At 44.2% G+C, this 15,509-nt stretch overlaps 1 protein-coding gene across 5 annotated transcripts in view; it reads right to left on the bottom strand.

The window, feature by feature from the left end:
* The window catches only part of POPDC1 (popeye domain cAMP effector 1), a 365,967-nt gene that overhangs the window by 26,837 nt on the left and 323,621 nt on the right, over positions 1–15,509 (bottom strand). For all 5 annotated transcript variants that reach the window (XM_073576099.1, XM_073576102.1, XM_073576100.1 and 2 more), the window contains exons 5-6: positions 5,960–6,068; positions 3,130–3,297 (exon numbers count right to left, since the gene is read on the bottom strand). In XM_073576099.1, the coding sequence (XP_073432200.1) occupies positions 3,130–3,297; positions 5,960–6,068 (277 nt within the window). The remainder of the gene's footprint in view (positions 1–3,129; positions 3,298–5,959; positions 6,069–15,509) is intronic.

Genomic DNA, 15,509 nt, shown 5'->3' with positions numbered 1-15,509 from the left:
GAGAGATAAGATCCTCCAAATTGGTAGGGGTATCTCGGCCCGCCAGTTCGTCTTTGATCCGACCGGACAGACCACGCCAAAAGGCCCCTACGAGGGCATCATTATTCCAACCTAGCTCAGAGGACAAAGTGCGAAAACATATCGCGTATTGTCCAACCGATAGAGAACCTTGACGAAGATTAAAGAGGGACTCGGTGGTGGAAGCAAGGCGACCCGGCTCATCGAACACCTTACGGAAAGTGTCCAAAAAGATGGAAAGCTGAGCGACGAGCGGGTCATTACGCTCCCAAAGGGGATTCACCCACGCAAGCGCCTTACCCTCTAAGTGAGAAACAATAAATGCTATTTTAGCACGATCGGTGGGGTAATGCTGCGGCAAAAACTCAAAATGCAAACGACACTGGTTCAAGAATCCGCGACACAACACAGGGTCACCACTATACCGGGGTGGCTTGCATAGGCGCGGAAGTGAGTGTGGAAGCATGGCCTGGACAGATTGTATGGAAAGGAGCCGATTATCTACCGACGCTATATAGTTGAGAATCTGAGCCTGGGAGTCGCGTTGCTGCGCAAGTTCCTGCTGGAGACTAGCCAACTGGGCAGCATTCCCAGGCTCAGAGGACTGAGAGGCAGATAAACCGGACTCCATGGACTTGAGAAATGCCATAATCCTAATCTGGTTTTCCCGGAGGAACGTCAGCTCCTTTTGGACGGAAGCCGCAGTACCAGCGGAGTCCATGGCCTGATTATACTGTTAGAGTGTTAGCGACTCCTGGAGTGGACCCTCTGGGTCGCGGCACCAACCCTCCCAGGGCGAGCTAGCCTAGTGAGGACCACCCCCTATACAGGGAGTGTCAGGAGCAAGCCCCAGGGGATACGATACCACGACTGCTGGCACCAGGCGGCCGGCTCACAGGAGATACGAGACTGTGACTGGAGGGTGCAGGATACTAGGGAACACAGGAGAGTACACAGGAGTGCGCTGAGCACAGGGTAGTGCTAGACGGGTACACGTGGGCACATAAGGCGTGTAGCAAGTAACAGAACACAGGAATAGAGTGAATGCCAGGAGGCACGGCGGAGCATGAAGAAACAAGGGTTCAGAGCAAGTGCTAGGAGCACCACAGAATAGCAGACAGAGCAGAGGACCTGAGAACAGCGCACAGCCAGGCTGGGACACAGCTGACCCAGCCAGGAAGCACAACAATAATCAGGCACCTCCCCTAGGGGGAGGTCGTCTGATATAGCACATGACTACTACTGGTTCCGGGTCAGGACCTAGCCAGAAAGCACATGACCACTAGTGGTTCCGGGTCAGGTCCTCCAATACCATAGAGAGGACCGAGCCCTATACAGCACTGACAGGAGCGCGCAAGCGCAAACGTGGCATGGAGGAGGAGACCCGGGGACGAGAGTTGCGCGTGCGCACCCGACGGGGACCCCTGAGGGACCGCCGTACCGGAGGGAGTGACGTCGGGGCCGAAGCCCCGCCTCCTTGTGAGCGCGGCATAACAATGATAAGGGTGCCCATACTTTTGCACCGGTCAAATTTTGTTTAAATGCAGATTGCACATTTTCTGTTACTACAATAAACCTCATTTGAATCCAGAAATATAACTGAGTCCATCAGTTATTAGATATATGAAACTGAAATAGCTGTTGCAAAAACCAAAATTGTTATAAAGAATCATAGAATCGTAGAGTTGGAAGGGACCTCCTGGGCCATCTGGTCCAACCCCCTGCTCAAAGCAGAAAAAAGGTTATCATTAATAGGGGTGCCCAAACTTTAACATATGACTGTACATATATTTTTTATTTTGTGATTTAAAAAGATATTTTTACAATTTTTTCTTACAATTGTTTATTATTTTTTTCTTTACTTTTTTTTAACTAAAAGAACTAGCCTTTATAGGACTTTCACTTTCGTGTGCCCAAATGCTGGTTTAAACAATTGCAATGCACCATAGCCTATGCACTGCATGGTCTATGGGGCTTGCCGTAGCCTGGTGACCTGGATGTCGACGTTGGGTCACCATGGTTACGATTGGGCCCCTGTGATCGATATCAATCTTAGCATTTAGAGAGTTAAACTGCTGGGAGCGTTGCAGGCACAGATCCTGGCAGTGAGAGCCAAGTGTCAGCTATGATATTAGCTGAACACTCAGAGGCAATCGCGCATGCACAGGTCCAGTGAGCGCAAAATTGCCAGGACGTACCCAGTTCCTCCAAGGTCGGGAAGTCATTATTAACCAGGACATACTGAGTACCTCCAAGATTGGTAAGTGGTTAATATTTAATTGTATTACTGATATATAGACAATACCTTCACATTTGAGAATAATTTTCATCCAATTTTTGAGCCCACCTGCCAATACAACCTCTTCAGATGGAACCTACACTAAAGTTCTCTGCACACATTAGACTAACGCTGGCTGAACCCGCAATATTTCACGGACTGACCTTGGGATGTGTTTTCTGGGATTTCCAATCCTGGAAAGATTGTCAACTGTCTTTAATGTTTTCTCTTGTGATTAATCTATCTAACTGTAGAATGATGGACTGCAAACTGTTTAACTTATAACCCTTTGCAGAGCAGCAACAATTGCATCTCTAAAGTCATTGGGGATGTTTTCCCCCCTCGGTATTGTGTTACTACACTCCTAAATGCTCCAGACCTGCAAACTTGAACAATTATTCAAGGGAATTTATAGGAAGAACTTGGCTGTAACTATCTCTTAATGCCTATTCCTAAAGAACCTCATCCACAACAACCACAAAAGACTTCAATCTGTCATTGATGTTAGAGGGGGCAATACATGTTATTAAGAAAGGGGGTATGTAAACTTTTGATCAGGGTCATTTGGATGTTTTGGGTTGTCATTATGATTTAAAAAGAGAAAACACAGTAGTTTGACAATAAATGGCTTCACTCAACCACTAACCATGAGTGGAGAAAAAGGTTTCGTGTTATCATTCATATTCTCTGAAAAAAGGCCAAGAAAGCAACAATTCTACCGGGACATGTAAACTTGAGCACAACTGTATATTGCAGCTAAACTAACATCCCGGTGACAATTATGAGTTTCAAAAAGATGTGGCTGATATAATATGTAATAATAAGGATTATACCTTGTCACTTAATGTTGGGTCATTTAAGGAGTACAGCTTATTTGTAATGTCTTTACCGATCAAATATTTAAATATTTCATCCAAGAAAGGCTCAGACTCCAGGAAATAGGTTAGCCTTTCCCGAGACCAGCACAGAAACACACAGTTATCTTCTGCAGTTATTGTGACCTAAGATTTTAAAAAGAGAAAATTGTTGGTGGAAGGAAAATAGTTGCATTGCACAGGTTTACTTGAGTATGTGACTTAACTGCTATATATATTTATGCACATTTTTCTCCTCAAATTCCTAACCAGAAATGTCAGAAGATGTTCATTTTTTCTGCAATAACCAAAGAGATAATTGACTACCAAGTCAAAAATGCTAGACAGACAAAGAGAAAAGACTGGAAATATATTACTTTTACCCTGCTCAGCATGCATCAAGTCCTGTTGATTAATCAACCATTGTCTTAATGAGTTTCCTGAACTGTCTGAATGCTTACAAGCTGATTGTAGGATAGCTCAAACACAATTTTCATTTCCATTGTCTTGCCCAGCTTTGTGCTGCACCTTTGTTTTTATAACACCAGAGATTGAGGTGGACAGGACTATCAGTGTAAAGGACTATAGTGTCCATCTTTTCTCTTCCCTCGCGAGATACTGCCTAAATTACAACTGCTTACTTGCTACCTGATTACAATTTTCATGGTAGTGCTGCAATTACTCCGTATGATGAACTCTTGTTGTTCTGCTGCAATGGCCTTGATTCATTATGGTGCTTGAACCTCTATGTTCAAGCAACATATTGTAATCCGATTTCTTATATTTATAGCGCTTTGAAGAAAGCACTATCATGTAATCCGAACGCTGCCAACTTATTATAGTGCTTTGAAGAAAGCACTATCATGTAATCCGAATGCTGCTAACTTATTATAGTGCTTTGAAAAACTTATTCTTCTTATTATTATTCAGTTGATTTCCGCAATTACTGAGGTGCCGAATGTGCCAGAGTGGCTACCAAGTGGCCAAAGTGGCAACCGAGGTGCCAAATGTGCCAAAGTGGCTACCAAGTGGCCAAAGTGGCTACCGAGGTGCTGAATGTGCCAAAGTGGCTACCATGTGGCCAAAGTGGCTGCCGAGGTGCAAAATGTGCTAAAGTGGCTACCAAGTGGCAAAAGTGGCTACCAAATGGCCAAAGTGGCTACCGAGGTGCTGAATGTGCCAAAGTGGCTACCAAGTGGGCAAAGTGGCTACCGAGGTGCCGAATGTGCCAAAGTGGCTACCAAGTGGCTACTGAGGTGCCGAATGTGCCAAAGTGGCTACCAAGTGGGCAAAGTGGCTACCGAGGTGCCAAATGTGCCAAAGTGCCTACCAAGTGGCTACTGAGATGCCGAATGTGCCAAAGTGGCTACCAAGTGGCCAAAGTGGCTACCGATGGGCCGAATGTGCCAAAGTGGCTACCAAGTGGCCAAAGTGGCTACTGAGGTGCCGAATGTGCCAAAGTGGCTACCAAGTGGCCAAAGTAGCTACTGAGGTGCCGAATGTGCCAAAGTGGCTACCAAGTGGCCAAAGTGGCTACTGAGGTGCCGAATGTGCCAAAGTGGCTACCAAGTGGCCAAAGTGGCTACCAAGGTGCCGAATGTGCCAAAGTGGCTGCCAAGTGGCTACTGAGGTGCCAAATGTGCTAAAGTGGCTACCAAGTGGCCAAAGTGGATACCGAGGTGCCGAATGTGCCAAAGTGGCTACCAAGTGGCCAAAGTGGCTACAGAGGAGCCGAATGTGCCAAAGTGGCTACCAAGTAGCCAAAGTGACTACCGAGGTGCCGAATGTGCCAAAGTGACTACCAAGTGGCCAAAGTAGCTACCGAGGTGCCATATGAGCTAAAGCTGGCAGCGCTGTTCAAGCACCATGTATTTCCTTCAGGAAATCCCCATCTAGTTAACATTGGAGTTTCATACACCATTTTTAAAGAAAGGCATGCAGGAATAAGATGCAACAAATTTATTAAGAGGCGCACACCAGTTAATGAATTTGGCGCATGTCATCAGTGTTGTAAGCCTCACCAAAAATGTTATTGAGGCAGACTGGAGTAAAAATTCTGATGTAAGAAATGGCAGCACTTTGGCTGAAGTTGATGGGCTGGCAGAGTCACACTCCATACAGGCTAATCTCTTGCTCCTGCCAACTGGCAGGAAGGTTTTCTGACCTAAAAGCTTAAATGAATGCTTTCTGAGACAAGAAAGAAGATGGGAGTGCCAGGACTCAATGGAGATAAGAGGCCTGTGTGATATGCGATATCTATCACCTATCCAGAGAGTAGGTGACAAATGTCCTTTGTGGAAAAACTTCTGAAAAGGGCAAGAAACTTTGTAACCAACCACTTGTTTATGAAAAAAATACTCCAAACTACACAAATATGAAATAACCCATTTTTAAGCATGATTTCAGAATTTATAATCCATGACAGTACAAATTATATATTTCCTATACATTTTATCTAATGTTACAATCTGCATAAAATATTTAGAAAGTTTTACTTATAACTAAAAAGTTGACAATTTTCCCTTTCTTTAGTACAGAGCACAGTACTTTAAAACTTGCAAAGATCACATTAGACTGTTGTCACCATGAGGATAGGGGAAATATCACGAATACATACTGTATCTGCCCCTATAGGAAGCAGGAGACATCTAACATTTTTAGGATGGTATGTTTGCGTCACAGTGCGCAAATCCCACGCTTGCGAAGTGTGGCGCTTGGAGATGCACTTGCGCATTGTCGCTTGCACAATGTTGAGCGAGGATAAATAGATAGAAAATATAGACATAACATTTATATTGAATAGGTTTACCTGAAATTTTTCACCCCTGTCCATCTCTGTTGATCTGAATTCAGGAGAATCAATATATGCATTGGGATAAATGTTATGTAGAAAATGACCTCTGTAGGAAACCTTCATCCTGATAATGTATTAAGATAATAAAACAAAAATTAGTGTATATTCTGAAGTAATGATTTGTGAGTTACGCACTTGAGCAAAGTAAGTATGGTGGAAATCGAGTGGCCCTGATCTCAACCTCAATAAACACTTTGGGATAGATTGGAATCCAATTGTGAGTCAAAAATTCTGTCCAATATCAGTGAGAGGTACAAATGTCCACTGACACACTCCACAATCTTGTGGAAAGCCTTATCAGAAGAGAAGAGCTGTGAAAGCCACAAAAGTTGGCCTAACTCAGTGTTAAAGGGCATGGTTTTGGAATTTCCAACATAACCAAGTAATGAAAAAATACAGCTGTGGAAAGAGTTTTTGTGAAAAAATACAGCGGTGGAACGAGTTTTTGCCTTAGTCTATCAGGAATACTAAAATTAACACTCCATCTATCCCCATCGAGAATGAGTTTATTAACACCTTCTCTGACAAGAGACCCATAAAAATAAAGGCATTTCACTACTCGACACCGCAGGAGATGGTTTCAGTAACCTTTTTACTGCTTTAGACCACCAGAGGCGAAAACAATAATCCCTTTTCTGATCTATTGTAAGGATGGTAAGTAAGGACTGTCGCATTCCTGTCCTTGCAGACAACAGTCATGTGAACAGTATCATGCGTTTTTACATATAGATATGTTAGTTATGTGCTATGATGTGAATTGAAATGTAGTGTATTATGGCAGTGTACAGCGTATAAGTAATGTAGAGAGTTAATGTACAACGTGAGTAGTGCGTAGAGCAGAATGTGCATAGGGTAAGAACAGGATAAGACATAGTTTAATGCTCAGGACAAAGATAGTGTACGTAGTGTACAGCATAGGACTGCATAGGGTAAGATATAGATTAAGATTTAGGATATAGAGTGTAATATGCTTAGTGAATACTGTTATAAGATGCACAGTGTTTGTAAGGGAGATCTGCCCAGCTACAGGCTGTAGGGACAAATATACGGTAGTTAAGTGTTTCTTCTAGTCCACAGTGGGAAGGGTAGGGACAAATAAAAGGACACTGCTTTCTGTTTCTAGAGGAAATTTTTTTTGCTAAGTAACAAGGTGATGTTCAAGGTGCAAGAGGGCTGATAGCAGAAGCATGTACAAAGTGTTCTAAGCAGTATGAGGTCTTGCAAAACTCCATGCAACATCTGGAGCCTACAGCTTGATACAGGTGCCATGGAGAGTACCTTAACCCCTTCCATAAAGAGGTCGTGAGGTAAAAGTAATAGATTTCAGATATACTGCAGGACTGAACAAGAAATCCCTGGGGCTGGCAGGATCAGTGGATGTAGGGATAGTTCAGGAAGAACGGAAAGTGAAGTGGGAAATGTACTGTATTACTTAAATAAGAAAGGGTGTTGTGCCTAATACTAGAATATACAATCTGATGTACTTGAAACTGCCGAGTAAACTATTGAATGTTGAAAATAACTGGGTGTCCCCTGATGTGTGTGCGGCTGTTCCTGAAGATAGAGAATGGAAGACAACGAAGGCTTGCAGCCTGAAAGAAAGTGTAATGTACCCTACATTAGACAGCACACTGCGGCTGGGACACAATTTTCCTGTAAAGTGCCAGGGTGTTATGGAGAAGCAGATCGACCATGGCTACCACCCTCTGGTACCTTATGCTAGTCTACCAGGGATGTTGATATTACTCTTTTACAGTTCTAGACCCTCAATGATAGTGTCATTAATCACCTTTCTGTCCTATACCACCATAAATCCTGACAAAATAGCCAGGGATGTTGAAATCAAACCCTTGACTATCCTAGATAACCACAGTTGCAGATATTTATGTCTACTCCATAGACCCCGAGAATGTTATCACAAGTTTATTTAAAAAAAAAAAAAAAAAGCAGAAAAAATTTGCAATTGTCCCTCTGGATGCTAAGCCTAATATTAGGCACATACTTCCTGTTTGGTAGCGATTTACTTTTCAGCATTCTCATTAAAATCATCGACAGAATTACAATAAAATGTAAACTGCTGCTGTACGCCTTATCTCTAAATTTTGTTGGCAAAGAGAAAGGCTTCTCCCATAACATGTACAAAACTAGAATAGTATGATCTGCAATTATAAGATTAAAACAAACTTTCTATAATATATTTTATTATTAAAAAAATAAAATAAATTTTACATTTCATTTCAATGTGATATATACTGTATATATCCCCTGTTCAGCCATAATCCACAAAGCACAAAAACATAACACCATGTGCACATTCAAATGAAAGGCCTGTATTTCAACCCTGACTATATGGTATCTAATTAAGAATCCAGAGAAGGTTAGGTGTACAATAAACTCTATTATGTACAGTTGCGCTCAAAACTTTACATACTCTGGCAGAATGTTTGCTTTCTTGGCCTTTTTACAGAGAATATGAATGATAACACCAAACCTTTTTCTCCACTCATGGTTAGTGGTCGGGTGAAGCCATTTATTGTTAAACTACTGTGTTTTCTCTTTTTAAATCATAACGGCAACCCAAAACATCCATTGATATTAGAGGGGGCAATACATGGTATTAAGAAATGAGGTATGTGAACTTTTGATGAGGGTCATTTGGATGTTTTGTGTTGTTATTATGATTTAAAAAGAGAAAACACAGTAGTTTGACAATAAATGGCTTCACCCAACCACTATGTGGTATTTAAACTTTTGAGCACAACTGTATATGTACACATAACATGCATACTGTACACATTACACACAACATGCATACTGTACAGACAAGATGCCTACTGTACATAAATATGTATTTGATCTGGTAGGAATATCAATTTAGCAGTACCTGGTATTTTGTAAAGTTGGTTACACTGTTTTTATTAATGACTGCAAAACAAAATGATCTGTCTTTTACCACTAGAGAGTTTGCACTATTGCACTTCACATAAAGTTCTAACTTCAGGGCAACACAACTCAAATATGTAACAAAGGAAAATTAGACATTATATAAAATGTCTGGTTTTATAGTCCCATTGCAGCACCGTACTGCTTTCAGAACAGAAGGAACACAACATTCATATTTATTACCAGCTCTAAGAACTTAATATTTTCCACAACCTTGAGCAGCCAAGATATCTCATGGAGCTCTTAAAGGGAATGTGTCATAAAAAAGTAATATATGTTTTACTTTTTGAATAGGATAAAATATGAAAAATGTTAAAAGTTTTTATATTTTAACTTTTAAACTCTAGGGGCAGCAGATGCTGGTATTTGTCATGAAAACTTAGTGTTCCGCTAGCTCACATTGTGACTGAAGTAAATGTGAGCTGGATCTGTTTCCCTGTGTCTGACATTACTCCTCCCCTCCTCTTCTGGGTGCCGATTCTAAAGATCCTGCTAACCAAAGCTAACATTGAAATGGCGCCACTTCCCTACAAGTCAATATACACATGCAGTGATCAAATACAATTCCTCCATTTATAGGAGGGTTTACTTACTGCTTTCATTGTGTGATAAAAATGACCTGTCATCATGATTCTGGCTATACAAAACTTTCATTATTTTTTTTCTTATTTAATGCAAAGAATAAAATCTGAAGTTTAAAAAAAATAATAAATATGTGCATCATTATTACAGGAGGGCATAACTTTGGAATAGAGGGCCAGATAGGAAAAAGAAAACTTCCAGATTCCGTGGATTTTTTTAAATAAAAAAAATACAGTGAAAGGTCCTTTATAGGCATCTTTGTAAAAAAAAAAAGTGGGTTCAAACATCTCCAAAACGCAGTGAGACTAATAAAATCATACAGAAAAAGATTACTTCATATGAGAGAAGAGAATCATACTATTAACCCTCCGTCAGGAACAATGGATCTGACAGGCACAGCTCTTCTACTTTCATTTCTCCCTTCTCGCCAGATTTTCAGGAAACCCCCTCCCTCTAGATAGTCTCCTGGCTCTAGCTGCTGTGTGAAACCTGATACCACAGTTGGTCTGCAGAGCTTCAGGAAGGAAGATATAGCTGTGCTGGCTTCTCAGGCTCATTGGTCCTGAACACATCACACTTTATAAGGTTGGTATGTAATGTTTTTAGTCATTACTATTGTTTATTTAGCTTGTTTTATGAATGGATAGAGAAAGGTTTGTGGATATTTCATATAAATAAGGCAGATTTTCTTACAAATGAAAGTGTACTTCTCAGGAGTTTTGACATTTGTGTATATCAAAGTTATTACTTTTATGTTGAGTAAATGGGTTTGTTTTGCACCTGATAACGTGTAGTCTCTTTTATTACATCCCTATGAAGGTCTCTGATCACTTTTAGATCACTGAAATTGAGAAAATTAGATATTCTAGGCATTTTTCTAGCCTGCGCTTGACAGGCACATTGTTCCATTACGAGTTAGTGCGAATATTGTTCCTGACGGAGGGTTAATATGCCTAATCATGAAAAACTGGTAAAAAAATTGTCAGGAAGCGTTAATACATGAGCTATAATCTTTCTGTATTACTGTCGACAGAGTCATGTGAGGGCAATTTAATGATGGATGAATTTGTACCCTTTCTGAGGCACATAACATTTTTGGATCGCTCTCTATTCCTATTTTTGGAAGGCATAATGAACACAAACCAGCAATTCAGGAATTTTTTTTTGTATTGTTTTTTATGCCGTTAATTGATAAGGCACCTTTATTTTTCGGGTCAGTACAATTACAGCGATACCACATTTATATCACTGCTTTATGTTTTGCACAATAAAAACAATTTTTAGAAAAACATTGTTTTTGCATTGCTATATTCTGAGGTCTATAACTTTTTTTTTCTCTGTTGATGGAGCTGTATGGCAGCTTATTCTTTTGCGGGACAAGATGACAGTGATAACTTTTTGATCGCATTCACTCCACCATTATTTTTTTTTTACGTTGTTCATGGAAGAAGCAGTTTTATAGTTAGGCCGGAGTCACACTAGCGAGGAATACGGACGAGTGAGAGGCGCTAAAAGCACGCATTACACACGGACAAATGATTCTCTATGGGGCAGCTTCCATCAGCAGTCTATTTCTCGGGCGTATTCTACGGTCCGTGCCAATCGCAGCATGCTGCGATTGTCAGCGTACTACGCCCGTAATACGCCAATGCAAGTCTATGGGTGCACAAAAAATACGGATTACACACGGACCACACATGTGACTTGCGAGAAATACGCACCCGGTGTCTTTTAGAAAAGCCGGCAATTCAGTGCGCTATACAGTAAACTCATACTGACAGGTTTAATAAAGATAGAAAGAATAGATATATACACATAGAATATATATATATATTGTGGTGTAGTTACCACTATGTCAGCTAGGGGGCGCTGTGTGGGTGTCCCAGGACGGGTGTACAGGCACATTCAGTGTGGTAACAGGAGCAGGGTCCTAAATGACCATTATGGGTCTCAAGGTGGGTGGCCTTGGGATGCAGGCTCCAGGGTGTATTGATCAGCAGAGGTACTGCTGATCTTTCTGTTACACTGTGTCAGGGAAGCCTGTGTGTGTCTATACAACCTTTAGTGATGTCATAGCCATGTGATCACCTGTGGGTGTGGTTACAGGGCTATGTAATTGAGGTGTTTGGCACATGTGAGAGAGTGTGGAGGGAGTCTGTCAGAGTGTGGACAGACTTCCATGTGTCCAGGTGGGACACTACAGAGAGTGGTCTGTGTTCCAAGGAAGGAGAAGCCTTCCTGGGTCTGCGGCTGCAGATAGAGCGCTGCTCGGGACATTGCCCTGGCCTATGTATATTAGTTGTATATGGGGAGGACTACACCTCCCAGCATGTGCTGAGACTCTCAGTCCGAGTCTGAAGCCACGGACATTTCTGTTCCTTTGCCTGAGCTGAAGGTTACATTTCAGTGTTATGCTGCCTTGTGGGTTTATGAAGTTAATAAACCACATGGACTTTGGGAAAACCTGCCTCATAATTGTCTCCCGCTGCACCTGAGCGAGTCACATCCCTACAATTGGCGGAGAACGCGGGCAGCGATTCCCAGAAGCACGTGTGGCAGCGCTGGCGATTCTGAGCCAGGAGAGCAGACAGTCTGACAACCGTGAGTAATCCTGACCGAGGTCAGAAAAAGTGACTGTATTAATATTTGTGGGATACCTCTGAGGAGAAGAGGCGTCCAGGAACCTGTGTGGCCGACACAGGTAACAGACAGGAGTCTGTGTTGCACTGACCAGGGTCAGTGAGAGACTGTGTTCCTGGAGGGGTCAGTGAGCAAGGTCCTGGAGGGTCAGTGTTGGGAGGTTCTGGGAGAGGAATCGGATCCCTGGAACACGTGACATGACCTTGGACCTGGTGAGGCGTGTGTTGGGCAGTCTCAGGCGGAGACGGATGTCCTGAAGAGCACCCGCTGAGCCCCTGGACCTGGTGAGGCTGGTGTCTTGGGAGACCCTGGGAGGAGGGTCGGCTCCCTGAATAGTACCCGGTGTGCCCTGTGTGTTGGACGGTCTCAGGCGGAGACGGTACGTCCTGAGTGGCACACGAACAGGACATGTGAGAGACTGTGCATGTGTTTTTTTTTTTCTTTTTTTTTTTCTTTTCCTCTGCAAAACCTGACGGTGCTTGCTGTGGCTCAGTGGGGTCACGAAGGTCTCGTAGCACAGGGACCTGGTGTTTTCTTTAAGGGATCTGCCCTGGGAGCATTGGTAGCAGACGCTGTCTGTCTACGCCATCCTGCTGCAGCTTTATTGCATATGACTAAGCGGATACAGTAGTTGTGGCTTTACACAACTATTAAGGGTGAGTACCCTGTATTATTGCTGCATAACCCATTATACCTGCACTGGTAAGGCCCTATGGGTGCACTTTTGTGGCTTTTTTGTCTTTGAGGGTGACAAGCGGCTTCCAGTAACCCGGCGGGGTTACGAAGGTGACAAGCGACTTCCGGTGGATCGGCGGGTCCACGAAGATGGCGCAGCAGGAGCTGCAGTGACACCAGCCGCTGTGTATGTGTGTGAACAGCAGCCGGAGGTGCCGGTGATCAGTGTCAGCAGGAGCTGTGGTGGTGCCAGCAAAGACTTGTGTGGTATCGTTAAAAGACAAACTGTACTGTGTGAACTGTGGCCTAAAGAGGTTCTGCAGGACGGACATGGGGAAATCCCAAAAGGGGGCGGTGACCCAAAAGGGGGCGGTGACCCAAATTGGGGAGGTGACCCAAATTGGAGTGGTAACCCAAAAGGGGGCGGTGACCCAAATTGGAGTGGTAACCCAAAAAGGGGTGGAGTCCCAAAAGGGGGCGGTGACCCAAATTGGAGTGGTAACCCAAAAAGGGGTGGAGTCCCAAAAGGGGGCGGTGACCCAAATTGGAGTGGTAACCCAAAAAGGGGTGGAGTTCCAAAAGGGGGCGGTGACCAAAATTGGGGTGGCAACCCAAAGCGGGGTGGTGGTCCAGAAAGGGGCCAAGTGTGAAGAAGTGACAGCACTGGGTGTCTCAGTAGGTATGTCTGGAGTACCGCAGTGTATGTGCAGGTCTTTTTCAGAATGTGGAATATCCTTTCCGGGTAGTAATGACGGGCCACAGATGTGTACAGTGATGCTGCACCGGGAAGGAGCCTTTGGTCGGCTGGAATCAGAGAGTCAGGTGACTCTGACAGGAACTCCTCTCGTTTTCTCTCTGACCGAGAAAAACATCAGGGTTCGCTGTAAACACGGGGTCACGGTGAACTACGCAGTAGACAGAGTAGTGTTTGAGGGGACCAAAGGTGGTGAGTGCCAAGGTAGAGGAATACCACGGGACTTAGTCTATGCCTGGGAGAGGGGCCGGGACTTTCTTTTGTTTGATGACGTTTGGTCTGACGATGGAGATGCTTCGACTGTGGGGCAAGCGGACACTGAGACAGTGACGGCTCCTGACATGGACAGGTCAGAGGTAGAACTGACCAGAGGAAGAAGTACATCTGCCCAACTGACGGACCTGACGTCTCGTGATAAGACAGATGGTGGGCTGGGAGATGAGACGACTGGACTAGACACATTGGTGCTGGACGGTAACTGGAGGGTTCACTCAACTGGGGTGACTGACCCAGTGGTACCCTTTAACGATATAATTAAAGAGGTAGTAGTGAGACACGTGATGGACAAAAGAGAGCAGGATCGTGAGATACAGCTGATAAAGGAGACTGTAACAGAACATGTCGAACGGGAAAGAGTCCTAAGGCAAGCAGCTGAGCACAGAGTGGATGAGCTGGAGAAGGAAGTCTCTGAGCTCAGAGGTCACCTGTCAGCATGTAAAACTATGAACAAGACCCTGTTGGAAGATATGGAGGTGCTCAGAGAGGCCCAAGAGAAGCATCAACAGGAGATTCTCAGGAGAGAGGATCAGCGTCGCTACCTGGCAGAGGAGCGAGATAAAGTTCTGCAAGAACTCAGTGGAGTAGTAAAAGGTCTTCTACAGGAGAAGAAGTGGATGGGCGAAGACGTACAGCGGCCTTGCCCGACTGATAGCAAGGCAGAACTGCCAAAGCCCATCTTGGAAAAGGGTCCTGAAGACTGTAAATCTCAGGAAGATGGTGAGCCAAGAGCTGCACAAGACAGTCACCCGGTCTTGGCAGATACCTTGAGGGAAGTGTCCGTGGGGAACCCAGAGCCATCTGTCCAGGATGAGAGCAAGTCCATGACCTTCAAGTGTGTGATGGAGGTACCCGAAGACGTGCGAGAAGCGTGTGCCAGCGAAGGTGTGCATGAGACCTTTAAAAAGGCAGTAAAGGCCTATAGTGTGAGCTGGGCACCAGAAACAGACCAGTTGGTGATACTGGCAGAAACGGAAGACACAGAGAGAAGGGTGGCTGTCCTGAAGGAGATGCACCTACAATGTCTCCGCACGAAACAGATGCTCGTGGAGCGTAATAGGAAAGCCGCTCGACGTCTGGAGCTTGCAAGGGAAGCACAAAGTCGGCTGGGCTTTGTGGAAGACATAATTCCGGTACCCAGAAATCTGGTGGGGAAAGTCATTGGCAGACTTGGAAAGGTGATGCAGGAGATGGTGAATAGATCCTGTGTGAAGAGAGTGAGGATCCCACCTGCTGGTGAAATCCAAGTCGTTATTGAAGATGACATGGTTCCTGTCATTGTGGTTGGTTCAGTGGAAAGCATTGGGAAGCTTTGCATGCTCCTGGAATATCGGGTAGCGTACCTGAAGGAGATTGAGCAGCTAAGACAGGATCGACTGCAGATGAATGAGCAGATAGAGAACGTCAGGTGGCGTCCCCCTCCAACCCAAGGTGTAAGGACCCGAAGGGATCCTCCAAGGAATGAAAGGACAGGTAGTCGAAGGCAAGAACGTCGAGAGTCCGCAAGTGGCCGTTCTAATCTTAGTAACATAGGCACGAGACTCGGTGGTGGACATAGCGACAGAGGGTCAGACTCAGACCAGCCAGTTGGCCCAGCTGGACGTGGGACTCATGACCGTGCGAACTGGGAGAGCC

The sequence above is a fragment of the Dendrobates tinctorius genome, unplaced genomic scaffold, assembly GCF_039654945.1.
Source record: "Dendrobates tinctorius isolate UK_male_01 unplaced genomic scaffold, ASM3965494v1 ptg000046l, whole genome shotgun sequence".
NCBI classification, from domain to species: domain Eukaryota; kingdom Metazoa; phylum Chordata; class Amphibia; order Anura; family Dendrobatidae; genus Dendrobates; species Dendrobates tinctorius.
The sequence above is the reverse complement of the archived record's forward strand: the minus strand, read 5'-3'. Positions and strand labels throughout refer to the sequence as shown.